Source organism: Pan paniscus, chromosome 5, assembly GCF_029289425.2.
Source record: "Pan paniscus chromosome 5, NHGRI_mPanPan1-v2.0_pri, whole genome shotgun sequence".
Taxonomy (NCBI): Eukaryota; Metazoa; Chordata; class Mammalia; order Primates; family Hominidae; genus Pan; species Pan paniscus.
In genome coordinates this window covers 189,075,599-189,103,571 of record NC_073254.2, presented here as the reverse complement: position 1 = coordinate 189,103,571, position 27,973 = coordinate 189,075,599, and the positions used below count along the sequence as shown (strand labels likewise).

General features: G+C 49.0%; 1 protein-coding gene across 2 annotated transcripts in view; it reads right to left on the bottom strand.

Annotated features, from left to right (window-relative positions):
• LOC134730639 (uncharacterized) overlaps positions 1-27,542 on the bottom strand; it is a 96,903-nt gene extending 69,361 nt beyond the window's left edge. For both annotated transcript variants that reach the window (XM_063605544.1, XM_063605543.1), the window contains exon 1: positions 27,302-27,542. In XM_063605544.1, coding sequence (XP_063461614.1) covers positions 27,302-27,444 — 143 coding nt within the window. In that variant the 5' untranslated portion in view covers positions 27,445-27,542. The remainder of the gene's footprint in view (positions 1-27,301) is intronic.
• Positions 27,543-27,973: the final 431 nt, after the last annotated feature.

The following is a 27,973-nucleotide window of genomic DNA, read 5'->3' as shown; positions in this document are numbered from 1 at the left end:
ACACCCAGACCAGCCAAGCTCTCCGGTATCTCTGAAAGCTCTCATCTCCCTGGGTCCTGTTTCTCCCCGGAATCTCTGATTCTGCTCATAAAACAAAGGACATGTTTTCATGGAACCACTTTCTTAATTGACAGACAGGGAACCCTTATAAAGGATGCTTTCCCAAACACACAGTTATGGCATTCACTGTCTGTGATAAGCAGGAGAAACCACAGAGGCTCTGGCCTTGAAAAGATATTTCTAGATGAGGATGAAAGACTTCTTGTGTGAACCCTGAACAATATCAAGCCTCACAGTTTATTTTGAAAATTAAAAACGGCAGTTGAAATGTTAGGATAAAAAGGTAAATTTCAGGATGTCAGAGGCAGCTGTTTCTGAATAGGTCTGAATACAGCTGAGGGCAACTACACCAGGTGTCCATACTTTGGAAAATCAGTGAGCTGCAAAGGGAAGAAACTGGAAGTCAACAGAAACAGCCAGACCCCCGGCACCATCAGTACACAAGAGACACAGCCAGACCCCCGGCACCATCAGTAGGCAAGAGAAACAGCCGGACCCCCAGCACCATCAGTAGACAATAGAAACAGCCAGACCCCTGGCACCATCAGTAGACAAGAGACACAGCCAGACCCCCGGCACCATCAGTAGGCAAGAGAAACAGCCGGACCCCCAGCACCATCAGTAGACAAGAGAAACAGCCAGACCCCCGGCACCATCAGTAGACAAGAGAAACAGCCGGCCCCTGGCACCATCAGTAGACAAGAGACACAGCCGGACCCCCGGCACCATCAGTAGACAAGAGAAACAGCCGGCCCCTGGCACCATCAGTAGACAAGAGACACAGCCGGACCCCCTGCACCATCAGTAGACAAGAGAAACAGCCAGACCCCCGGCACCATCAGTAGACAAGAGAAACAGCCGGCCCCTGGCACCATCAGTAGACAAGAGACACAGCCGGACCCCCCGCACCATCAGTAGACAACAGAAACAGCCGGATCCCCAGCACCATCAGTAGGCAAGAGAAACAGCCGGACCCCCAGCACCATCAGTAGGCAAGAGAAACAGCCAGACCCCCGGCACCATCAGTAGGCAAGAGAAACAGCCAGCCCCCGGCACCATCAGTATACAACAGAAACAGCCGGACCCCCGGCACCATCAGTAGACAAGAGAAACAGCCAGACCCCCGGCACCATCAGTAGGCAACAGAAACAGCCGGATCCCCGGCACCATCAGTACACAACAGAAACAGCCAGACTCCCGGCACCATCAGTAGACAAGAGAAACAGCCGGACCCCCTGCACCATCAGTAGACAATAGAAACAGCCAGACCCCTGGCACCATCAGTACACAAGAGACACAGCCAGACCCCCGGCACCATCAGTAGACAAGAGAAACAGCCGGCCCCTGGCACCATCAGTAGACAAGAGACACAGCCGGACCCCCCGCACCATCAGTAGACAACAGAAACAGCCGGATCCCCGGCACCATCAGTAGACAAGAGAAACAGCCGGACCCCCAGCACCATCAGTAGACAAGAGAAACAGCCGGATCCCCGGCACCATCAGTAGACAAGAAACAGCCGGACCCCCAGCACCATCAGTAGACAACAGAAACAGCCGGATCCCCGGCACCATCAGTAGACAAGAGAAACAGCCGGATCCCCGGCACCATCAGTAGGCAAGAGAAACAGCCAGCCCCTGGCACCATCAGTAGACAAGAGAAACAGCCAGATCCCCGGCACCATCAGGAGACAAGAGAAACAGCCAGACCCCCGGCACCATCAGTAGACAAGAGAAACAGCCAGACCCCCGGCACCATCAGTAGACAAGAGAAACAGCCAGACCCCCGGCACCATCAGTAGACAAGAGAAACAGCCAGATCCCCGGCACCATCAGGAGACAAGAGAAACAGCCAGACCCCCGGCACCATCAGTAGACAAGAGAAACAGCCAGACCCCCGGCACCATCAGTAGACAAGAGAAACAGCTGGATCCCCGGCACCATCAGTAGACAAGAGAAACAGCCAGACCCCCGGCACCATCAGGACATAACAGAAACAGCCGGACCCCCGGCACCATCAGTAGACAAGAGAAACAGCCAGATCCCCGGCACCATCAGTAGACAAGAGAAACAGCCAGACCCCCGGCACCATCAGTAGACAAGAGAAACAGCCAGACCCCCGGCACCATCAGTAGACAAGAGAAACAGCCGGATCCCCGGCACCATCAGTAGACAAGAGAAACAGCCGGACCCCCGGCACCATCAGTAGACAAGAGAAACAGCCGGACCCCCCCCAACATCAGTAGACAAGAAACAGCCGGACCCCCGGCACCATCAGTAGACAAGAGAAACAGCCGGACCCCCGGCACCATCAGTAGACAAGAGAAACAGCCGGACCCCCGGCACCATCAGTAGACAAGAGAAACAGCCGGACCCCCCCCAACATCAGTAGACAAGAAACAGCCGGACCCCCAGCACCATCAGTAGACAACAGAAACAGCCGGCCCCCAGCACCATCAGTAGACAACAGAAACAGCCGGCCCCCAGCACCATCAGTAGACAACAGAAACAGCTGGACCCCGGCACCATCAGCAGACCCGGCGTTTCCGCTTTGGCTCTTCCAGCCGCGCAGATGTGCTGAGGGGTGACTGCATGAATACGAAGAGTGCGGGAGATTGTTAAATGTGAAATCCCATATTTGCAGAGGTCTAGAGAAATCACCTCTTACCAACTGTTTACTTCATATTTGTCAGTAAACAAGTATAAGAAACAACAATTACGTCTTTACCCACCTCATCTCTATCGTCTTTTGTTTTCCAATGTCTGGTCTTTGTCTTCTGAAAAAGTCCGTACTTAGAATTTTAGAGTTGGAGGGAAACTAGAGCTGGGGATCCTTGGTGCTTTCTTAAAGGACCTGAAACAAAGTTTCCCACTCTCTTCACAGGACACCAATAATTTTCACTCTGCTGCACCCTCCCAGCAGGGCCTGAAGGAGAAGCTACAGAGAACTGAAGAAAAAGAAAGTATGCTTCATCTGCCCCAGACCCTCACACATAGACTTATACATTGAATTTCCTGTCAAATTGTATTTAAAAATTAGGCTGGAGGGACATCTCCATCACAAAACCCACCTTCTCACATCCAGATGATTGGCATTCCCTTTGCGGACATGATTGTCTAAATTTAATCTCCTAGGTGAATGCCATCTCCTAGGTAAACGTGCACATGATGAGGGCGCCGTGAATGCCAGTGCAGTGCAATGAGATCTCATGGCTGCTGTGATGTGTGAGTGTTAAGTGTCTACACTTAATCACTACAGACGTCCCAGTGTAAATTAAGACATATTTTCTATTATGTGTGATATGGTTTTGCTGTGTCCCCACCCAAATCTCATCTTGAATTGTAGTTCCCATAATCCCCATGTGTTGTGGGAGGGAGAAGGTGGGGGGGGGGGATAATTTAATCACGGGGGTGGTGACCCTCATGCTGTTCTCATGATAGTGAGTGAGTTTTCACAAGATCTGATGGTTTTATAAGGGGCTTTCTCCCATTTTGCTCAGTGCTTCAGCCCTTCTCCTTGCTGCTGCCACGTGAAGGATGTGTTTGCTTCTCCTTCTGCTGTGATTGTTAAGTTTCCTGAGGCTTCCCCAGCCATGCTGAACTGTGAGTCAATTACACCTCTTTTATTTGTAAATTACCCAGTCTTAGATATATCCTTATAGCAGCATGAGAATGGACTAATACGATGTGCAGTGATCGGATAGACATCTCTCCATAGGGTGGTTTCTTGTCTTCCGAAAGAACAAATCTAGAAGAAAGCTCTGTGCAGGTCCTCAGGCTGAGGAAGGGCGAGGAAGAAGCCACTCATCGGGTGTGCAGTAACAGCATCTGTGCCAGATGGTTTTTTGATCAGTCAATCAGCAACATTAATTGGGAAGCCCTGTGTGAGGAACTCAAGCAGAATACTGCAGCTGCAGACACATTTTCTCTCTAGACTGACTATCAAGTGTCAGTCTACTGAACAGACCGATTTTGTTTTTTCCCAGACAAAAGGCTCCTAAGTGGCTTCAGTGATTCAATCCGCCCTTTTCACCTTGTGCAGAATGAGACGGCAGCTTGCATCACAGCGACGTTAACTCACACATCCTTCTTCCCTGACCCTCCTGGGGTCTGTTCTTGAGGATCTGGGCCTTATCCAGACCGATCTCGCTCCCCACGGCTTTACCTTTGTCTTTCCAAACATAAAAACAAAAATGTAGCCAGGCAGTTGCTTCTAGCAGTTGGTCTGGCCTGAGTGTAGCAAACTTCTCCAAAAGAATGTTGACTATCCAACGGCTCACCGGGGCCCCTGCCTGGATGCTTTTTCTTACATGGAACCCTGTGTAGTTGTCACGGGTCACAGTTTCACTGCTGGAGGATGAACAGCCCCCGAGTTGCCTGTTTGCTGTTGCTTCACCACCAGCAATGTGTGTACGCACCAGCTCATTCACACCTCTCTCACGGAACCCTCAGGCCCCTCACGCCCTAAGTTTTTACCTTTTCCACGGCTTTCTTGACAACAGAACCAGATAGAGAGAGGCTGAGGTGTCCAGTTCCCTAACGATGATGACTTAGATTTTACATACACCCCAAAAACAAAAGGCCAAAGACCTGGCAGAGGACATCCCAAATGTGCAAGTTCCCACATGTTCCCAGCAGTTTGTATTATATAAAATACAATTGGAATAATGTCTCATTTTCTATTTTTACTCCTGATAAAATTTCAGCTTTAGTGGGTCCTGAGTGACCATACGTCTTCGGTCCTAGGATACACAATTTTCCATCTCTTATCGTCCCCCACGTGTTAGGGTGCATTTCACAGGCAAGGCCTCTTATTTCCTGTATGGAGACTGTTTCGCCAGGGCTGCTGTAGCTCGCTGGACAGGCAGCTCTTGGGGGTTATTCCTGGTGGCCTGGCTGAACAGGTGCAACCCCTGGATGCTGCAGTCAGCAAAGCTTCCAAGGCCCAAACCAGGAAGGCATCGGATTCCTCGCTATTGCTGAAAGGGATGCCTGCTTCTAGCACGAGAAATCCGAAGCATGGAAACTCACAGAGCCGGCGTCGGTGGCGGGGAGGATGTTGGAGCTGCAGTGGCGGCTCCTCCGCTGAGAAACACTGGATCTTAAACGCTCTTTCAGGGCCCATAGCCATGGTTACCTGGAAAGCCATGGGCATTCATGACACCATTGTACTCTGAATGTAAATGTGTGTTCGTAATACCCTAATGGATTCACTCAACGGTATGGACTGCATGTTTGTGTTCCCCCAAATCCCAACACTAAAATCCTCACCCCATATCAATGGGCGAGGAGGTGGGGTCCTGGGGAGGTGATGGGGTCATGAGAGTGAAGCCCTGGTGAATGGGGTTAGCGCCCTTACAAAAGGGACCTCAGAGATCTTCTCCCCTCCACCATGTAAAGACACAGTGAGAAGGCGCCGTTTGCAACCTCACAGAGGGGCCTCACAAGAACCCCACAATGCTGCTGTCCTGGGCTTGGACTTCCAGCCCCTAGAACTATGGGAAATGAATTTCTGATTTTTCTAAACCACCCGGTCTATGGTAGCTTGTTATAGAAACCCGAATTCACCAAGACTGTTCGCTTTCACTGTCCTTCCTGTGATTTCAAAACAATAATATATAATACAAGTCTATGTATAAATAGATAGATGTATGTAGATATACATGTAGATATTCCATAAAATACATTGAAAGAACCCTTTAAATAAATATAAAATAAAACTTCCAAATCAGAAAGAAGCATTCTGCTTTAGTGTACTTGGCAGTGTATTTTCTTTCTTAGTGGAACATAAAATAACAGACTGTCTTTGAATCCACAGTGCTGCAGACTCAGTGAAGTTCGGCACTTAAAGGAGACCCTGAGTGATGGGACATGGCGCCGGCCACTCGATACGGGACTTAGAGGCCCCAGGAGGTGCTTCAGGCCACTGCTCCCAGGTACCGTCTCTCAGGAGAGCCTGAAACGGGTCCACAAGCCACGTAAAACCTTCGCATTTGCTGGTCAGACACAGCGTCATGCCATGTTCTCAGTGGCACTGTTCAAATGCCTCCTCCAACCCTCATTTAAATCGTATCCCATGATTTCATAAGGTGATCACCACGCTGAGCCTCATTTTCTCATCTATAAATTCAGGCAGCCATGCTGTCTTCATGCTGAGCTTCTGGGGTGATACTGACAGACAGCAGTGGCCTGACACATGGCTGGGACATGCCAGCACCTGCATGGTGTCACACAGGTCACAGCAGGGACACACTGGCCCCCGCGTGGTGTCACACACCATGGCTGAGATACACACGTCACAGCAGGGACACACCGGCCTCACATGGTGTCACACATCACGGCAGGGATACACACATGTCACAGCAGGGACATGCCGGCCCCCGCGTGGTGTCACACACGTCATAGCAGGGACACACCAGCCCCCGTGTGGGGTCGCACATCACGGCAGAGATACACACGTCACAGCAGGGACACGCCGGCCCCGCATGGTGTCACACATCACGGCAGGGATACGCCGGCCCCACATGGTGTCACACATCACGGCAGGGATACACACGTCACAGCAGGGACACGCCGGCCCCACGTGGTGTCACACACGTCATAGCAGGGACACACCAGCCCCCGTGTGGGGTCGCACATCACAGCTGAGATACACACATCACAGCAGGGACACGCCGGCCCCCACGTGGTGTCACACACATCACAGCAGGGACACGCCGGCCCCCACGTGGTGTCACACGTCACAGCAGGGACACGCCAGCCCCACGTGGTGTCACACATGTCACAGCAGGGACGTGCCAGCCCCACACATCACGGCAGGGATACACACATCACAGCAGGGATGCGCCAGCCCCACATGGTGTCACACACATTGGGCTTCCCCAGGCCCATCTGCATGGTTCCTGGGTTCTCCGAGGCAACTATGGGGCAATACAGGCTTTGCGTAGTTTTTCCTGGTGTCCTTGTTTTTATTTTAATCAGAGTTCAGTCCAGTGGAAATAAGTAGGTATTTTCATAGGAACGTCTAGAATCTGTGAATGTCGACCCTTTGGTCAAAGGATTTTGCTAAGCATCCTTCAATACCTGATAAAAGATGGTCAGCACTGACAGGGTTCCCTTCAGAGAAGGATAAGCATCCTGGCCCACGAGGGAAAATGCTGAGTGGGTGCCGTGGTCAGTGTGGTCCCTGTGCAGCTGTCCTGGGCTCTCAGCCCCATGCCAATCTTCACTGCCCATTGATTTGGATGGAGCCCGTCCCTCACTTTCCGAGCCTGTCAGCCTCTCCTCCACACCACTCCTGCTGGCATCGCGCAGGAAAAGCAGCACGGGCCTCTCCCAGAGCCGAGCGCCACAGCAGCCAGCGGGGACAGCCTGGGCCTGAGCGTAAAGCTCTCTTCTCCATCATCAGCAGGATCCCAGGGGCGTCCTCACTGAGCTTCCTGCTTCTGTACAGACTCCAGAGAAGCTCTCCTTGGCCTTTCTGGAAGCCCAACTACCCTGTCTCATCCCTCCTGTCCCCCAGCTGAGATCCTCCTGTACCCCATCCCTCCCTCCTGTCTGTCTCCATCCCATCCCTCCCATCCCATTTCCCTCCCTCCTGTCCCCATCCCTCCCTCCTGTCTCCATCCGTCCCTTCTGCCCCCATCCCTCCCTCCTGTCCCCATCCCATCCCTCCCATCCCATTTCCCTCCCTTCTGTCCCCATCCCATCCCTCCCATCTTATTTCCCTCCCTTCTATCCCCATCCCTCCCTCCTGTCTCCATCCGTCCCTTCTGCCCCCATCCCTTCCTCCTGTCCCCATCCCATCCCTCCCATCCCATTTCCCTCCCTTCTGTCCCCATCCCTCCCTCCTGTCCCCATCCCATCCCTCCCATCCCATTTCCCTCCCTTCTGTCCCCATCCCTCCCTCCTGTCCCCATCCCATCCCTCCCATCCCATTTCTCTCCCTTCTGTCCCCATCCCTCCCTCCTGTCCCCATCCCATCCCTCCCATCCCATTTCCCTTCCTTCTGTCCCCATCCCTCCCTCCTGTCCCCATCCCATCCCTCCCATCCCATTTCCTTTCCTTCTGTCCCCATCCCTCCCTCCTGTCCCCATCCCATCCCTCCCATCCCATTTCCCTCCCTTCTGTCCCCATTCCTCCCTCCTGTCCCCATCCCATCCCTCCCATCACATTTCCCTCCCTTCTGTCCCCATCCCTCCCTCCTGTCCCCATCCCATCCCTCCCATCCCATTTCCCTCCCTTCTGTCCCCATTCCTCCCTCCTGTCCCCATCCCAGCCCTCCCATCCCATTTCCCTCCCTTCTGTCCCCATTCCTCCCTCCTGTCCCCATCCCATCCCTCCCATCCCATTTCCCTTCCTTCTGTCCCCATCCCTCCCTCCTGTCCCCATCCCATCCCTCCCATCCCATTTCCCTCCCTTCTGTCCCCATTCCTCCCTCCTGTCCCCATCCCATCCCTCCCATCCCATTTCCCTCCCTTCTGTCCCCATTCCTCCCTCCTGTCCCCATCCCATCCCTCCCATCCCATTTCCCTCCCTTCTGTCCCCATTCCTCCCTCCTGTCTCCATCCCATCCCTCCCATCCCATTTCCCTCCCTTCTGTCCCCATTCATCCCTCCTGTCCCCATCCCATCCCTCCCATCCCATTTCCCTTCCTTCTGTCCCCATCCCATCCCTCCCATCCCATTTCCCTCCCTCCTGTCCCCATCCCTCCCTCCTGTCCCCATCCCTCCCTCCTGTCCCCATCCCATCCCTCCCATCCCATTTCCCTCCCTTCTGTCCCCATTCCTCCCTCCTGTCCCCATCCCATCCCTCCCATCCCATTTCCCTCCCTTCTGTCCCCATTCCTCCCTCCTGTCCCCATCCCATCCCTCCCATCCCATTTCCCTTCCTTCTGTCCCCATCCCTCCCTCCTGTCCCCATCCCATCCCTCCCATCCCATTTCCCTCCCTTCTGTCCCCATTCCTCCCTCCTGTCCCCATCCCATCCCTCCCATCCCATTTCCCTCCCTTCTGTCCCCATTCCTCCCTCCTGTCCCCATCCCATCCCTCCCATCCCATTTCCCTTCCTTCTGTCCCCATCCCATCCCTCCCATCCCATTTCCCTCCCTCCTGTCCCCATCCCTCCCTCCTGTCCCCATCCCTCCCTCCTGTCCCCATCCCATCCCTCCCATCCCATTTCCCTCCCTCCTGTCTCCATCCCTCCCTCCTGTCCCCATCCCATCCCTCCCATCCCATTTCCCTTCCTTCTGTCCCCATCCCATCCCTCCCATCCCATTTCCCTCCCTTCTGTCCCCATTCCTCCCTCCTGTCCCCATCCCATCCCTCCCATCCCATTTCCCTCCCTTCTGTCCCCATTCCTCCCTCCTGTCCCCATCCCATCCCTCCCATCCCATTTCCCTTCCTTCTGTCCCCATCCCATCCCTCCCATCCCATTTCCCTCCCTCCTGTCCCCATCCCTCCCTCCTGTCCCCATCCCTCCCTCCTGTCCCCATCCCAACCCTCCCATCCCATTTCCCTCCCTTCTGTCCCCATTCCTCCCTCCTGTCCCCATCCCATCCCTCCCATCCCATTTCCCTCCCTTCTGTCCCCATTCCTCCCTCCTGTCCCCATCCCATCCCTCCCATCCCATTTCCCTTCCTTCTGTCCCCATCCCATCCCTCCCATCCCATTTCCCTCCCTCCTGTCCCCATCCCTCCCTCCTGTCCCCATCCCATCCCTCCCATCCCATTTCCCTCCCTTCTGTCCCCATTCCTCCCTCCTGTCCCCATCCCATCCCTCCCATCCCATTTCCCTCCCTTCTGTCCCCATTCCTCCCTCCTGTCCCCATCCCATCCCTCCCATCCCATTTCCCTCCCTTCTGTCCCCATCCCTCCCTCCTGTCCCCATCCCATCCCTCCCATCCCATTTCCCTCCCTTCTGTCCCCATTCCTCCCTCCTGTCCCCATCCCATCCCTCCCATCCCATTTCCCTCCCTTCTGTCCCCATCCCTCCCTCCTGTCCCCATCCCATCCCTCCCATCCCATTTCCCTTCCTTCTGTCCCCATCCCTCCCTCCTGTCCCCATCCCATCCCTCCCATCCCATTTCCCTCCCTTCTGTCCCCATTCCTCCCTCCTGTCCCCATCCCATCCCTCCCATCCCATTTCCCTCCCTTCTGTCCCCATTCCTCCCTCCTGTCCCCATCCCATCCCTCCCATCCCATTTCCCTCCCTTCTGTCCCCATTCCTCCCTCCTGTCTCCATCCCATCCCTCCCATCCCATTTCCCTCCCTTCTGTCCCCATTCCTCCCTCCTGTCCCCATCCCATCCCTCCCATCCCATTTCCCTCCCTTCTGTCCCCATTCCTCCCTCCTGTCCCCATCCCATCCCTCCCATCCCATTTCCCTCCCTTCTGTCCCCATTCCTCCCTCCTGTCTCCATCCCATCCCTCCCATCCCATTTCCCTCCCTCCTGTCCCCATCCCTCCCACCTGTCCCCATCCCTCCCTCCTGTCCCCATCCCATCCCTCCCATCCCATTTCCCTCCCTCCTGTCTCCATCCCTCCCTCCTGTCTCCATCTGTCCCTTCTGCCCCCATCCCTCCCTCCTGTCCCCATCCCATCCCTCCCATCCCATTTCCCTCCCTTCTGTCCCCATTCCTCCCTCCTGTCTCCATCCCATCCCTCCCATCCCATTTCCCTCCCTCCTGTCTCCATCCCTCCCTCCTGTCCCCATCCCATCCCTCCCATCCCATTTCCCTTCCTTCTGTCCCCATCCCATCCCTCCCATCCCATTTCCCTCCCTTCTGTCCCCATTCCTCCCTCCTGTCCCCATCCCATCCCTCCCATCCCATTTCCCTCCCTCCTGTCCCCATTCCTCCCTCCTGTCCCCATCCCATCCCTCCCATCCCATTTCCCTCCCTTCTGTCCCCATTCCTCCCTCCTGTCCCCATCCCATCCCTCCCATCCCATTTCCCTCCCTTCTGTCCCCATTCCTCCCTCCTGTCCCCATCCCATCCCTCCCATCCCATTTCCCTTCCTTCTGTCCCCATCCCATCCCTCCCATCCCATTTCCCTCCCTCCTGTCCCCATCCCTCCCTCCTGTCTCCATCCCTCCCTCCTGTCCCCATCCCATCCCTCCCATCCCATTTCCCTTCCTTCTGTCCCCATCCCATCCCTCCCATCCCATTTCCCTCCCTTCTGTCCCCATTCCTCCCTCCTGTCCCCATCCCATCCCTCCCATCCCATTTCCCTCCCTTCTGTCCCCATTCCTCCCTCCTGTCCCCATCCCATCCCTCCCATCCCATTTCCCTCCCTTCTGTCCCCATTCCTCCCTCCTGTCTCCATCCCATCCCTCCCATCCCATTTCCCTCCCTTCTGTCCCCATTCCTCCCTCCTGTCCCCATCCCATCCCTCCCATCCCATTTCCCTCCCTCCTGTCCCCATCCCTCCCTCCTGTCCCCATCCCATCCCTCCCATCCCATTTCCCTTCCTTCTGTCCCCATCCCATCCCTCCCATCCCATTTCCCTCCCTCCTGTCCCCATCCCTCCCTCCTGTCCCCATCCCTCCCTCCTGTCCCCATCCCATCCCTCCCATCCCATTTCCCTCCCTCCTGTCTCCATCCCTCCCTCCTGTCCCCATCCCATCCCTCCCATCCCATTTCCCTTCCTTCTGTCCCCATCCCATCCCTCCCATCCCATTTCCCTCCCTTCTGTCCCCATTCCTCCCTCCTGTCCCCATCCCATCCCTCCCATCCCATTTCCCTCCCTCCCATCCCATTTCCCTCCCTCCTGTCCCCATCCCATCCCTCCCATCCCATTTCCCTCCCTTCTGTCCCCATTCCTCCCTCCTGTCCCCATCCCATCCCTCCCATCCCATTTCCCTCCCTTCTGTCCCCATTCCTCCCTCCTGTCTCCATCCCATCCCTCCCATCCCATTTCCCTCCCTTCTGTCCCCATTCCTCCCTCCTGTCCCCATCCCATCCCTCCCATCCCATTTCCCTCCCTTCTGTCCCCATTCCTCCCTCCTGTCCCCATCCCATCCCTCCCATCCCATTTCCCTTCCTTCTGTCCCCATCCCATCCCTCCCATCCCATTTCCCTCCCTCCTGTCCCCATCCCTCCCTCCTGTCCCCATCCCTCCCTCCTGTCCCCATCCCATCCCTCCCATCCCATTTCCCTCCCTCCTGTCCCCATTCCTCCCTCCTGTCCCCAACCCCATTTCATCCCTCTGGTCCCTCATCACATCCCTCCTGTCCCCGTGCCTCTCTCCTATCCCCATCCCATCCCTCCCTCCTGTCTCGCAGCCAAACCCCTTGTGTCCCCCAGCGTCCTGCACAGGGGCATCTGCCCTAGGCACCTCCTGCCACCTGGTGCTGCTGGGCACTGAACTGCCCTGTGGGCTGCGGCACACACTACAGGGGCCTCTTTCCAGGCCATCCCTCCTGACTCCAGGGGGACCTGCGAGTGATCCACGTTAGTATTTTCATCCCGGACGCTCTGCAGCGCCTGGCAGGTTGCACGCCCTTGAGAACTGCGTGTCCGTGAACCAAGTGATGGGGCTGCCTACTTCACAGGGCCGGCTTCAGCACACAGTCAGCATCAGCCTCCACCTCTGCCTGTCATTCTGTTCGGCTTCACGCCTCCCCGCTGAGGCCCCCTTGGCGGAGCCCTGGATCCTCGACTCCCTGGTTCCTGCGCCTCCTGGCTCTTTAGTCTTCATGAGCCTCGCCTCACCCTAAAGCCCAGCTCGCTCACCTCCTCTTCCCTCCTCGCTCGGAACTAGCACTTCCTGACCTTCGCCGTCCTCATCAGCACCGCGTCCTCAGCACCCATCCTGCCTCCTCCACCCCTACCACCTTGTGGAAACACTGATCTCCAGAGGGAGCTCCTCGCACCCTAAACCCGTCGGCCTTCTCGGGCCTCGTGCTCCCCCGTCTCTCAGACGCCTGCGGCCCCGTGACTGCTCCCCTCTCCACTCCCCATCTCAGACGCCTGTGGCCCTGTGACTGTTCCCCTCTCCACTCCCCATCTCAGACGCCTGTGGCCCCGTGAGTGCTCCCCTCTCCGCTCCCCATCTCAGACGCCTGTGGCCCCGTGACCGCTCCCCTCTCCGCTCCCCATCTCAGACGCCTGCGGCCCCGTGACTGCTCCCCAAGACAACCTCCTCCCGACTCACTCTCCAGCCTCCAGCACTTCCTTCCTCCCCACCTCAGGCCTCTGAGCAGAACGCCCTGACCCGACTTCTCTTCCCTGCAGGGCTGCGTCTCAATGGACTCAACATAACGTCCACGCCCCAGCAAATTGCCAGCTGTCCATCTAGAGAGGTGCATCTCCACCTACATTAGCTTTGCCGCCGTGTCTAACATCAAGCTCCTCGCATTCCCCTCCAGCCCCTGAGAAAGCCCCAGCGGGCCAGGGCCTTGTACTTTTAGTGGAACCATCCTCTTCCTGGGACAGAAACTGCCAAGCCTCTTTCTCTTTCCCCCTTGTCATCTCTACCTAAGCAGCCATGGAGACCGTCAGCGCATTCTTGGACACAGCTCTGTCCCCTGGGTTCGACTTCCTCTGTGGTCTCCAGCGGCCTCTCTGCTGGTGACGTGCCCACCGCCCCAGGCCTCTGCCCTCTGGACTCAGCATCCTCAACACCTATCACCGCTGCACACCTCGCACAGGACACCTTCTCTCAGCAACACGCTTGTCCTGTGACACTCCTTGACATTTACACGATGTCTACACTCTGCAAGCTGCCCAAGCCCCCCTGACAGGCCCAGCCTCCGTCCAGCTCTGGGACCCAAGCCATGGCCGGTATGCTTCCCTCCAGGCCATGTCATGAACTGCCCGGGCCCCAGGGTCCCTCCTACAGTCCTGCAGTGATTGATGGCCAGAAATTCCATGAGAAGATGTTGAAATGCACCTGATGTTTCTCTCAACAGCACGACAGGCTCGATCCCTGTTGAATGAAATGTTTCCCAATCCTCGCCCGGGACCACCGAGAATCTAATAACTTAAAGGGGAAGAATGTGTTCTCAGTCCATCTCAGTCACGTCCAACACTCTAGTTCTCCAGACCTTTTAGAAACAGCAGAGTTGGACATACCTGCCTGGAAGAAAGAGTGCCGTATGTAAACGTTCTCATCCAAGAGCGGATCATTCCTTTCGAATAATCACTTTATTAAAACAGGACAGTAGGGGCCCTATTGCTTGCATTGAAACAATATTTTAGAGCAGTGAAAAAGAATTCACTTTAATATGTCTTGAGATGTCAAATAAAGGTTTAGCTAATACCCAGAATTTTATTTCACTTTACCCTAAAGAGAGTTCATGATTGGTTTTTAAAAATATTTTTGAACTGGACACATTTCTGTAACCATATTAGAGTAAATTGGAAAGATGCTGGGAGAAAAAGAAGAGATAAGAGTGAAGCTCCTGGGGAAATGTGTGATTTTTATTCCAGGAAACCAGAATTCTAATCTGGGCTGTGTGGAGGCATCGCTGGCTGTGTTCGGTCTGGGTGCCGTGGGTGGGCTCTGGGATTGCCTGTGTCACCGGGGCCTGTGTGCACCCAGATGAAGAGAGGACACACAAAAAAACACCAAGAGAGCGAAAGGTTTCACTTTTGTAAATCATAAAATCCATCTGTTCTGCTAAAAGGCAGCTGAACATCTGCACAGCCGTTTCATGACGGCCTCGTCTGGACAGTGTTTTCCAAACACCTTGAGTGGCAGAGCTTTGCCTGAAGGGCCAGCCACAGCTGAGGGGCAGGTGTTTAACAAACCGGCCGCTTCCGCCTGTGCACGTGAATAAAAGCCTCCCTTTCATGTTTGGGTAAACAGTTTCCATTCCTTTGATTTTTTTTATAGACTTTGAGGCCTGCAGAATTCTGTTCTAGCGCAGATGTGCAACCACCCTGATAAGGCATCGAGCCACGGTGCTCGCTCCCAACCCTCACAGTGCTGAGCTCCAGGGAAATCTTAATGTAAACTGTGTTCCTGTTCAGTGCGTGATTGCATGGTGTGGATAGGCACACACAAACATACAGCATCAGGGTGTGCAGAGCACATGACAGGTGCTGCCAAAAACACCTGAAAAGCCCTGGGGAAGGACTGACCTCCGCTGGGCTGGTGGTGATGGTGGTGATCAACTGCATCCATGAGACTGGAGACTAAAGCGCCACAATGGTTCTGAGGCCCCTTTCTTGAGTGACTCTAGACAGGGCTGTGTTCTGGACAGGGGATACTTTCAGATTATTTCAGCTGCAAAGAGCATAACTGGAGAAAGCTGATGAAGGCTTTCAGTACACAAGCTTGCCTCAGAGCAGTTGCATAAATTATTCCTCCCCCTTGGGAAGATCCGCCTTCAGGCCTTCTCACAGCCGCTTCTCTATTAATCAGATTTTCATTCCAAAGGCACCCTCTCAGAGAGCTCTTGTCTAAGAGTCTTGATGACTCGGTCCTGCCCTCACCCCACACTGCACTCTGAGTTACTCTCATGTCACTCTTACGTATTTTCTTCATGGTACCCTTGAGTTTCTGAATTTGTTGTTTATCTTCTTCCACTAGAGGAAAGTGTTCCTACTGGTCCTATTGTTTTTAGATCAGTGTCTCCACATGTTTAAAATTCTCACAATATTTTCTCAACAGAACCTTCAGTCTTCACATTGTGGGAAGGACAAGCATGGCTTTAGGGTGAAACAGCCCCAGCCAGAGTCTGGCCCTAACCCACATGACTGACTGAGGCACAACCTCTCAGGACTCATATTTCTTATCTTTAATACAGAGATAACAGCATCTACTTTATAGCATTATAATGAAGTTAAATAGGAAAAAAAATGCATTCTACCAGCAAATAGTATCAATATAAAAACAGACACATAGACCAATAGAATAGAGAACCCAAAAGTAAATCTCTGTGTTTATAGCAACTCTTCTTCAACAGAGGCACCAAGAACAAACAATGGGAAAGGGCAGTCTCTCCAATAAATGGTGCTGGGAAAACTGGATATTCATGTGCAAGAGAACAAAACTAGACCCCGTCTCTCACCATCCACAAAAATACACCCAAAGCAGATTAAATACTTCAATGTAAGACCTAAAACGAGAAACTGATAGAAGAAAACATAGGAGAAATTCCTCAGGACATCTGTCGAGGCAAACATTTATTTGCCAAAACTTCAAAAGCACAGGCAACAAAACCAAAAATAGACAAATGGGAGTTATATTGAACTAAAATCATATGCACAGCAAAGGAAACTATCAACAGAGTGAAAAGACAACTTCTAGAATAAGGGAAAATATTCTTCTGACAAGGGACTAATATCCAGAATATACAAGGAACTCAAACCACTGAACAGCAGCAACAACGACAACGACAAAACACAAAATTGATTTAAAAATGACCGAAGTATCTGAACAAACATTTCTCAAGAGAAGACATACAAATGGCCAAAAAAGTCTATGAAGAAACACTCGATGTCATCAAAACCACAGTGCGACATCGTCTCACCCCAGTTCGAATGCCTGTTATCCAAAAGACAAAAAAATAACAAATTCTGGCAAAGATGCGGAGAACAGGGAACTCTCATATACTGTTGCTGGGAACGTAAGTTAGCACAGCCACTAATGAGAACAGTATGACGGCTTCTCGAAAAGCTAAAAATAGAACTCCCCTATGATCCAGCAATCCCGCTGCTAGGCATATACCCAAAGGAAAGGAAATGGTTACATGGAAGAGGTATGTGCACCCCCATGGTCACTGCTGCACAACTCACAGTAGCCAAGATACTGAATCACGCTAGTGTCCATCAAAGGCTGGACGGATAAAGAAAATGTGCCGTATATGTAGACACAATGGAATACTACTCAGCCCTAAAAAGAATGAAATCCTGTCACTTGCAGCAACATGAGTGGAACTAGAGGTCATGATGTGAAGTGAAATAAACCAGGTGGAGAAAGACAAACAGCGCGTGTTCTCACTCGTACGTGGGAGTTTAAAAAGTGGATCTCACAGAGGTGGTGCATCAAATGCTGGTTACCAGTGGCTGAGAAGGATGTCAGGGAGGGAGATGAAGAGAGGCTGCTTAATGGGCACAGACAGACCATTAGATAGAAGGAATAAGTTCTAATATTTGACAGCAGAGTAGGGTGACTATAGCTAACAATAATTTATATTTCAAAACAGGTAGAAGATAAGCTCTGAAATGTCACCAACACCAGGAAATGACAAGTGTTTGAGGTGTTTGAGATGGCCCTGACCCGATCATTACACACTGTACGCACATATGAGAAAGTCACCCTGTACCCCATAAAGATGCACAATTATTATGGATCAATTAAAAATGCATCAAAAAAGAATTCAGAGAGGGGTTGGAGCTTCTTAAACCTGGTCAATCTTTGAATTCGGTTTCAATCCCAAACTAGTTGGTGTGAACTTAGGATTTCGTCTCCTAATTCATAATTTTAATTGTAAAACTTGACCAAAGGGAATAAAACACTGTGCTTTCAGGTGCCAGGAAGGTGGCGTGGGCAGGTCAGCAAAACTTGGAAGAACCCAGTGAAGTGAAGCATTGCTGAACTAAATAAACACAATGGCTTTCATAAAAGGAGCGGAAAAGGAATGGTTAACAGGAGCAGGTTTTCTCCTCTGCAAAGAGGACTCCTACACAACGAGACATACAACCTCCCTCCTGGGACTCTCTGAGCCTCTCTATCCCCAGTTTCACCCTGGACTATCTTTGCTAGTGTATGTGGGTTGGCTTTGAACTCTCTGGCCCACCTGACTAACGGGCACCACGCTTGTGCTCTGTTGTTTACCCAAGGCTGCAGTCTGTGCATTTCCTCTGAAAAACAAGGGAGGTATTTTATGGCATAGAGTTTTATTGGTGGTAACATCACTGATACTTACATTCCTTCGCTTCTCCCAGATACAAACCCACTGAGAGACACACCACATGCTTCTGTAGCTACCTGAAAGCCAGGAACACCAGAAAGACCAAAGTGCTAACCTGCAGATACAAACATGTTTCACATACACTGAAAAAAACCCCACACAACTATCACTATATTTAAACTCAAAATAATCTAAAATAGAGACCAAATGTTTTCCAATTATACTTAACAATTTCAAAACATGTTTTATCCTTTGTGGTTGTATAGGTAATCATTAACTTTCAAAAAAAAAAGAGAAAAAGAAAAAGAAAAAAAAACTTTCTGAGGGTAGGACAAATTTCCTAATTCTTAAGGATCATAAAACAAACAAACAAAAAAATACAGATGTCCTCAGAATTCCTGGGACAGGCAGGTGTAAGGCAGTTTTTTAAAAAAAATGTATTTGTGCACAACAAACTATTCCAAAATGCTTGTTTAAAACTCCACCACCGTCAGCACCAGGGCCAAGAGCTGAGGGTAGGCATGGGCCCCACTCATCACGACTCCTACAGCTGGGCAGGGTGAAGCAGACACGGTTAGCACTTTCCCTAAGATGGGGGAGAGGAGGGGAAGGAGGAGAGGAGCCGCTCCATGCAGTTCCTACATCTGGTTTTCCTGCTCTCTTCCTCTCCAACTGGCCTCTGAATGTGCAGGGCACCTGAACCACTACCTGTCAGCTTGGGCCTCAGGAGGTGCAGGCTCTGAGGCCAAGGCTGTGAGCCGCGGGGACTTTGTCCCAACTCAAAGGGAGGATGTTACCAAGTGTGAGTGCCAGGGGCCTTGAGGCAGGAGGGAACAGAATGTCACGGACGGCCACAGCCCTTCAACTGGAAGCCGTTCGTTACTTTATTATTCAAAATGCGAACAATTATTTCTGTTTATGGACTTACAATTGTTAAAATATTTCACATACCACATTTTGTGCAAATCGTGCTTTTTATATCTCCAGGGATGCTGGGAATATGCTTAAATGCAAGGAAATATTTTCATCCTCGGTTCAGAAATTATAACATATTGCTTTTCCTATAATATATTTCATATCGTTGGCTTTAACATCACTACGTAATGTGGCCAATGTTTTACTCTTTCTTGCTGTAGAAATTGCTGACCTGTTAGGCTGGCCCCTTGCTATACTTCTAGCCTCCAGAGTACTGATTTTGAGTCAGGTTAGGGGTGAGTGTACTTGAGAACTAACCCCTTCCTCTTTCACTAACAGAACCCCCAAAGAGGAGCTGCCAGATGTCAGTGGACTGAACTCTGGTGAGGTTGTCTTCCTGAAATAAATGTCCCAGTGTACTTTCCCTTAGTGTGTATGTGTGTCTTTGTGTTTATTTATACACTGTCTTACAGTTATTGAAATACACAGACCTGTAAATCAAAGTATTAACTTTGAGTCCCAAATTCTTAAGGTAACTATCCAAATGAACTATTAACAGTGAACTATCTCACCTTTGGAGAAAAGATACACACACATGCACACATGCCGTCTAAATGGTAAAGAATAACAACAACCGAATGGGAAGGTAATGGGCGGATAAAAAGAGAAGGAACTCTGGGCGCACTGTGCACAGACAGGACCCGAGGGCAGGGACGCAGTGCATTTGTTGAGAAACAGTTCTGAGCCTAACAGATCACAGGATATAACGTACTTGGATTATGACAAATTCCTGGTGAACTGACCTTTGTTCAAACACTATCTATCTTTAGGTCCAGAATAGACCATATATTAAGTTCTAAAACAAGCCTCAATCAACATAAAATTAATTGTCATGTAAAAAATGTTCTTCAACCCCAGAGAAATTAAATTAAAAATCAATAGCAGGAAGAAATTCAGAAAATACGCAAATACAAACAATATACTCTAATATTATTTCAAGGAAGAAATCTCAATGAAAGGTAGAATTTTGAATTCAATGAAAATAAAAAGACAACATTATAGCTTTTATAAGATGCAGGAAAAGTAGTGGCTGTTGGAAAAGTATAGCTTGAAATGGCTCTATTGGAAAAAAGAAAGATCTCAATAAAATCACCTGAGTTTTCACCTTCAGAAGCTAGAAAAGACGTATCAAGTAAACCCAAGGGAAGCAAAATGAAGGAAATAACAAAGATTAGATAATAAATCAATGAAATAGAAAATAAAATCAATACAGAAATAAATGAAACCAAAAGTTGGTTCTGTAAAGAGATCAAAAAAATTGGGTAAGCTTTAGCTAGACTATCAAGAAAAAAAAGAAAAGAAAAAAATTACCAAAATCAGGAATAAAAAAGTAAACATGACTACCCACCTTATAGAAGCCAAAAGAATAATGAGGAAAAACAGAACACATTTAGGCCAACAAGTAGATATTTAGATAAAAATGAACAAATTTCTGGCCACGCAAATTACCGAAAATGACTCAAAACAAAAAAACTCAGAATATTTCTATGAGAAATAAAAAGAATTAATAATGAAAAATCTTCCAACCCACAAAGGAAATCTGAGGCACAGATGGCTTCAGGACAAATTCTACCAAAGACTTAAAGAAGTAATACTAATTCTTCACAAAATTATTTTAGAATGTAGAAGAGAAAAGAATACTTCCCAACTTATTCTATAAAGCCAGTATTATTCTGATATCAAAACCAGAGAAAAATATCATGAAAAATGAAAACCATAGACCAATGTTTCCTGTGAACCCAGATGCAAAAAATTCTCAACAAAATACTAGAAAACTGAACTTGGCAACATATAAAAATATGGTATATCATAACTTAGTAGGATTTAAATCAGGACTGCAAGGTTGGTGCAACATCCAAATATCAAGTAATGTAATACAGCATTTTAATAAAGGACAAAAACACATGATTATCTCAATGAATGACAAAAAAAAAGCATTTGACAAAATTCAACATCCACTCACGGAATAAATTCTCAACAAACTAGTAATAGGAGACAACTTCCCCAATATGATAAAACGTATCTGTGAAAAACCCATGGTTAACAGCATGCTTAATGGAGAAAAGCAGAATGTTCCCCCTAAAATCAGGAGCAGGAGGATACCCAGGCTTTCATTTACATACAAGGCCAATCAAGAAGAAGTTGGTGGTGGGCGCGGTGGCTCGTGCCTGTAATCCCAGCAATTTGCGAGGCCATGGTGGGCGGATCACTTGAGGTCTGGAGTTTCAGACCAGTCTGGCCAACATACTGAAACCCCGTCTCTACTAAAAATACAAAAATTAGCTGGGCGTGATGGTGGGCACCTGTAATCCCAACTACTTAGGAGGCTGAGGCTGGAGAATCACTTGAACCAGGCAGGCAGGGGTGTGGTGACCAAAGATGGAGCCATTGCACTCCAGCCTGTGTGACAAGAGAGAAAGTCCATCTCAAAATAGTAAAAAAATAATAAAAAAAAGAAGAAGAAGATGGTGATAACAATGACAATTTCACTTCTACATACTATCAATGAATGATCCAAAAATGAAATTCAGAAAACGATTCCATTCACATTAAAAAGGATAAAATACTTAGAAATAAACTTTCGAAAGAAGGTAAGATGTTTACATTGAAACCTATAGAACAAGGGTGTCTAATATTTTGACTTCCCTGTGCCACACTGGAAAAAGAATTGTCTTGGGCTACACATAAAATACACTAACACTAACAATAGCTGATGAGCTTAAAAAAAAAATCGGAAAAAAAAAATCTCCTATGTTTTAAGACAGTTTGCAAATTTGCATTGGGCTGCATTCAAAGCTGTCCTGGGCCGCATGTGACTTTCAGGCCGTGGGTTGGACAAGCTTGCTGTAGAATATGCTGAAAGCAATGAATGATGATCATATTAAATAGAGAAACAATCCATGTGTATGAGTTGGAAAAGTCAATATTTTAAAGATGAAAATTCATGTGAAATTGATACATATATTCAATTCAACACCTGTAAAAATTCCAGCAAGCTTTTTGTGGCAATTGACAAACTGTTCCTAAAATTTACATGAAAATGCGTAGACCCAACATAGTCAAAACATCTGAAAAACAAATGGAGGAATTTCACTTCCCATTTTTAAAACTTATTCGTTAGCTCCACTAAATCAAAAGATTGTGATATTGAGATAAATGTATACATATAGATCAATGGAGTATAACTGAAAATCCCACAGATAAACACTAAGGCTTACAGTTGATTGTTTTTCCACAAAGATGCCAGGAAAATTCAATTATGAAGTGCTATACTTTGTAATAAATGGTATAGAACAATTGGATATCTGTAGGCAAACAAGTTGACTTTCTATTAATTTTTCTCCATTCTTTTTTTCTTTCTGCTCCTAAAATGAGATACTATGTGTTGACTTACCTGCAAGTTCTCCAGTTTTTTCTTCTACTGACTCAAATCTATTGTTAAGATCCTCTAGAGATGCTTTATTTCACCTATCGCACTTCTCAACTCACTCCAGAATTTCTATTTGGTTCTTTTTAAATAATTTCTATTTATTAATGTTCAAACAAATTGAATTCAGACCATGTCTTACATTACACATAAAAAGTATCTCAGGATGGATCATTGGTCTAAATTTAAGAGCTAAAGCTATAAAAAGCTATTTTAAAAAACAGAAGAAAATTTTGAAATGGCTATGCAAATATTCTTAGATATAACACCAAATGCAAAATCCATAAAATAAAAAAAAATTGAACTTTATCAAAATCTAAAATTTTTGTGCTTCAAAAGACACCATAAAAAGAATAAAATGTCAAGCCATAAATTTACAAAAAATACTTGCAAATCTTATTTCTTACAAAGAATTGTATTCATAATATACAAAGAGCTCTTACAAACCAATTATGATAGACAATCTTTTTTAAAAATGTACAAAGATATGATAGACATTTTATCAAGGGAAGTCAGAGAAGAATATATACATGGAAAGATGTTCGATATCATTTATGATTAAGTAAATGTTAATTAAAACAACACTGCATGCCACTTCCCACTCATGAAACTGGCTGTAACACTAAGGCAGATGATGGCAAATGTTGGTGAAAGTGGGAACCCTCACACAGTGTTGACTGGAGTGTGCAATGGCCTAGCCATTTTGGAAAATAGTTGAGTTTCTTAAAAAGTTTATGAAGTTACCCAGTAGACCCAGTAATTTTATCCCAAGCTATCTACCCAAAAGAAATAAAAATATGCAACCACAACCACGTCCACAACACAGGATATTTTATGATCCTGGAAAGTTCCTTCATGCCCCTCGGCAGCCAATGCTTCCAATCCCTACAAGTGGGCAAACACTGCTGGGCTTTCGGTCACTTAGGGTTTTGCCTTTCCTAGCATTTCAAAAAACCAGAATCATACATTATGTACTCTTTGTGTGAGTATACCTCAATAAAATTGATTTTTAAAAATCATAAAAAAGACAAATATTTAAGGTGATAGAAATCCCAAGTACACTGATTTGATCTTTACAAATTATACGAACGCATTAGGTTGTCACATGTACCCCCCAAATATGTCCATCTATTATGTGTTAGTAAAACCCCTGCGCCAAGCTGAAAGGAAATCCCATCTTTGGAGCCAACTCAAATCTTAGTATTGACTCTCATCCATACAACGTGGCTTCCTGAGCATAACAAAATCTTGAACAATTCTGCAAAATGAGAAATTCCAAAAGAAAAATGGGCAGAAGTCCTGACTGGACATTTTGCTAAACAGCAAAACAAAATGTCCAAAAACAACAACAAAAAATTGCTCAATCTTATTAGAAATCAAAGAAATGTAAATAAAACCAAAATTAGATCTCTTTACCTTCCGGCCAAATAGAAAAAAGTAAAAAAATCAACCAATACAGAGTTAAGATGAAACCACAGGAATGCTTACATTGTTGGTGGGGGTATGAATCATTATTTTCACTTTGGGAATGTTTGCCATTACTTACAAAGTAGAAAATGAAAATATCCTAAGAACTAGCAATTCTCCTAGGAATACACTCCAGGAAGCTTTTGACAGGCACATGATAAATACATGACATGCAGAAGATAAATACAAGAAAGTCCACAGCAGCACAGCCAGAAACTGAAATCCACCCTAAGTCCATCAACAACAGGGCAGGTTTGTTCTAAAATTGTGATTTATTTATATACTTGAAAACTATACAACAGTAAAAGTGAACAAATCCTATCTACACGCATGTATCTGGATCAATGGCACAGTGATGGGAAAGACACCACTAAAGATGTATACAATATCATTTTACTTACAGACTACAAAAACAAGTAAAACTTACCAGATATTCTTCTGTGGATGCACGTACAATAAACCATAAAGAAAAGCAAGGAAATTATGATCCCAGAAGCAGGATAATGGCTACTTCTGTTTGGGAATGAAGAGGATAGAATGATGGATGGTTTATGCAGAGGTGTTTTGTATACTGAAAATATTCATTTCTCAACCTTGAGATGCTGACATGGGCTGCGTGGGTGTTAATTTTATCAATACTGATAAAATATACATATATAATAATTGTATACGTGTATTATGTCAAGTGTAGTTCACTATGAAATAAAATTAAATAAATAAAACCTTCTGTCCACATAAAGACTTGCACAGTAGTGTTCATAGTGCCATTAGCCATCATAACTAAGCAGTGGAAGCAACCCAAATGCTCATCCCCTGTGACTCCGTAAATGACTGTGGTATATCCACGCGATGGAATGCCATTCAGTAACAAAGATGAAGGCACTATGTGCTACAATGGGGTTGAACCTCAAAGCACTGTGCTGAGTGAATGAAGCTAAAAACAGAAGACAATTTACAGCATCCTGTTGATAGGAAATCTCCAGAAAAGACATTTGTGGAGGTAAAACCTAGAGGAGAGGTTAGCCAGGCCTTAGGTGGAAATGAGGATTGCCTGCAACTGCGTGCGAGAGATCATCTCGGGTGGTAGAAATGTTCCAAAATTGTACTGTGGTAGTGGTTACAATGCGGTACATTTACAAGAAAATCATTGAATTGCACACTTAAAAAAGGTGAATTTTATGTTATGTAAATTAGACTCCCCAAAATCTGTCAAAACAAAAAAATGGGGTACAAATACACAGGAAAAAAAAACTATTTTTTCAACCCCAGGCAACAGTGTTCTCATGTCTTGTCTCTCTCCCTCTCTCTCTCTGGTAAATCAGCCTTCCCTGCTGAAGATGTCGAGATAAGAAATGGAATTAAAGTGATACAAGAAACAGGGCTAAAGCTTGGGGAAGGGCTTAGCAGACTCGAGGGGCCTGGAGCCTGTCCCAGCACAGAGACGCTCGGGGCAGGGAGCCTGGCTGCACTGTGGCTTTGCAATCAGCCTCATAAGCAGCCTTGGGTTTTGTCTGCTTCATTTGGTCACATGTGAGCATGGAACGGGAGGAGGCAGGATGTCTTTAGGATCAAAGACACAAACAAGTTGAGAGTAAAAGGATGAAAAGACAGACCATGCAAACAATGCTTATAACCGAGCCAGAGCGGCTGAGCTCGTATCAGAAGTAATAGGGTTAGTACAGATTTCACCTCCTAACCTCTTTGGATTAAAAACATCAAACCAGAACGTTAGCATCATTAAAAAGTATCATCTCTGTGATCATTCCAGGCTTATAAAAAGCGTTTGATAAACTGAGCTAAGAATCCAAACTTGAGTGTGGCTTTGAAAGGGGATGGGATTTTATGTGTTTACTTCTTATAATTTTAAGATGCTTTGACATGGGTGCATTAAAAGTTATGTGTGTTAATTTTATTTAAAAGTTTTACAAAGCCTTAGCCATCATATCACATTGCCCCGTCCCCATTAAATATGTCATACTTTATAGTTTTAAAAAAATTCTCTTAAATGCAGTGTTCATGCGGCCCTATAAATCTCTACATTAAACGGCCTTCTAAAAAAGCTGATTTTCAGCCACACAGCACTGACATCAGGAAAGAGACTCGGTGTAGCTGAGGAAGATGTGGGCTTTTAAAATGCCTCCGTAATGCAGAGCTGGGAACTCAGCCATCGTCCTATTGTTAAAAGTCATTGCCAAAACACTTCGTAAGAGCAATGGTATCGTGGAGAAAGGCAATTAGACTGATCCCTGCAGGTTTCAGGCACCTGGAAGCCTGGGCATCTTTGGGATGCAGCCCGCTCCCCGGCTCACAAGCCTGCTGTCCTGCAGACCTCTGAATGCGAGAGTGGCAGGAGTTTGTCACTATAGCTTCCTTAGCTTCCTTCCAATGTCCCCAAACACTGACAATGCTATGTAAAGAATAAAAGGAGTCCGGTCCCTCCCTAGGGTATTTTGGCCTTGAATACAGAAACATTGGTGGTTTGCCGGCGGACCTCACAAGGGTAGGGGAGAAAGAAAAGCTGTTGCTTGGAGTTTGTTTTCTTTAATGTGGACCCATAATTCCAAGTTATTTAAACAAGATAAGTATCTCTTAAGGTATTTTTAGTAGTGCGAAGTTAAGTGTCATCACGCCATGTCTTATGCCACGTGGAAAGCATGGTCTTTATTCAAAACAAGAAGGGAGCCCGGGCCTGTCCCCACCTTGATGGCGTGGGCCGGTTTTCTAGCTCAGGAAAATGGCCACGGAGCCTCCAGGAGGAAACCCGGCAGCCGGGTGGCCTCCCGTCTCCCTCCCTGCGCTCTGGCCACGGCCGCCACCCCACGGTCACCCCTGCAGCTCCCGCCTCCTGTGCGCCCCTCACTCAGCCCAGGCCCTCAAGAAGATTCTGTGCTTTCCCCACCCCGGCACCCCCGGCAGGAACGGGGGTCCCTGCTCCCTCGCTCTATAGAGCTTCCTTCAAATCCCAGCAGCCGACGCCCTCGTGCTCGCGGTCCCCCCACGTTCAGTCCCCGCCTCCTGCACACGGTCCCCCCACGCTCCGTCCCCGCCTCGTGCACGCGGCCCCCCGAGATCCGCCCCTGCCTCGTGCACGCGGTCCCCCCGCGCTCCGCCCCTGCCTCGTGCACGCGGTCCCCCCGACCCTCCGTGCCCGCCTCGTGCACGCGTCCCCCCGCCCCAGGCTCCATCCCCGCCTCATGCACGCGTCCCCCCGCCCCAGGCTCCATCCCCGCCTCATGCACGCGGTCCCCCCGACCCTCTGTCCCCGCCTCGTGCGCGCGGTCCCCCGGCTCTCCGCCCCTGCCTCGTGCACGCGGTCCCCCCGCTCTCCGCCCCTGCCTCGTGCACGCGGTCCCCCCGCTCTCCGCCCCTGCCTCGTGCACGCGGTCCCCCCACGTTCAGTCCCCGCCTCCTGCACACGGTCCCCCCGCGCTGCGTCCCCGCCTCGTGCACGCGGCCCCCCGAGATCCGCCCCTGCCTCGTGCACGCGGCCCCCCCACGCTCCGTCCCCCTGACCTTTCTCTCGTGGAGGCTCCTGGCCTGGACATGGTGCCCTGTTTATCACAGAGGGCGGTACCGGAGAGGCTGCTTGGCGAGTGGCTTCCAGCGGGACTCGGGGTGAGGGTGGCCCGTGGCTCTGCTGACCGTGGGGCTGCCATGAGGACTCTGACTGGGGAGAGCGGCGATTCTTAGAGGAGCATCAGGCCCAGGGCCAGGGCTTGACCAGGACAGGCCGGCCAGTGGGGGCACAGCAAGAGTGGATACTAACACGGATACTAAACACAGAAACAGGACGTCCGGTTTCTTTCGTTTCGCTTTGTTTTTTGAGGCAGAGTCGCCCTCTGTTGCCCAAGCTGGAGTGCAATGGTGCCATCTCGGCTCACTACAATCTCTGCCTCCAGGTTCAACCGATTCTCCCACCTCAGCCTCTCGAGTAGCTGGGATTACAGGCACCTGCCACCACGCCCGGCTAATTTTTATATCGTTAGTAGAGATGGGGTTTCACTATGTTGACCAGGCTGGTCTCAAACTCCTGACCTCATGTGATCTGCCCACCTTGGCCTCCTAAAGTGCTGAGATTACAGGCATATCCAGTTAGTGATGATACTAACAGGACGCTTCAGCTTCAGGTGGCAGGGGGAGAAAGAAATTGGCCCAAACACGCTGAAATCAAAAGGAAATTCCTTA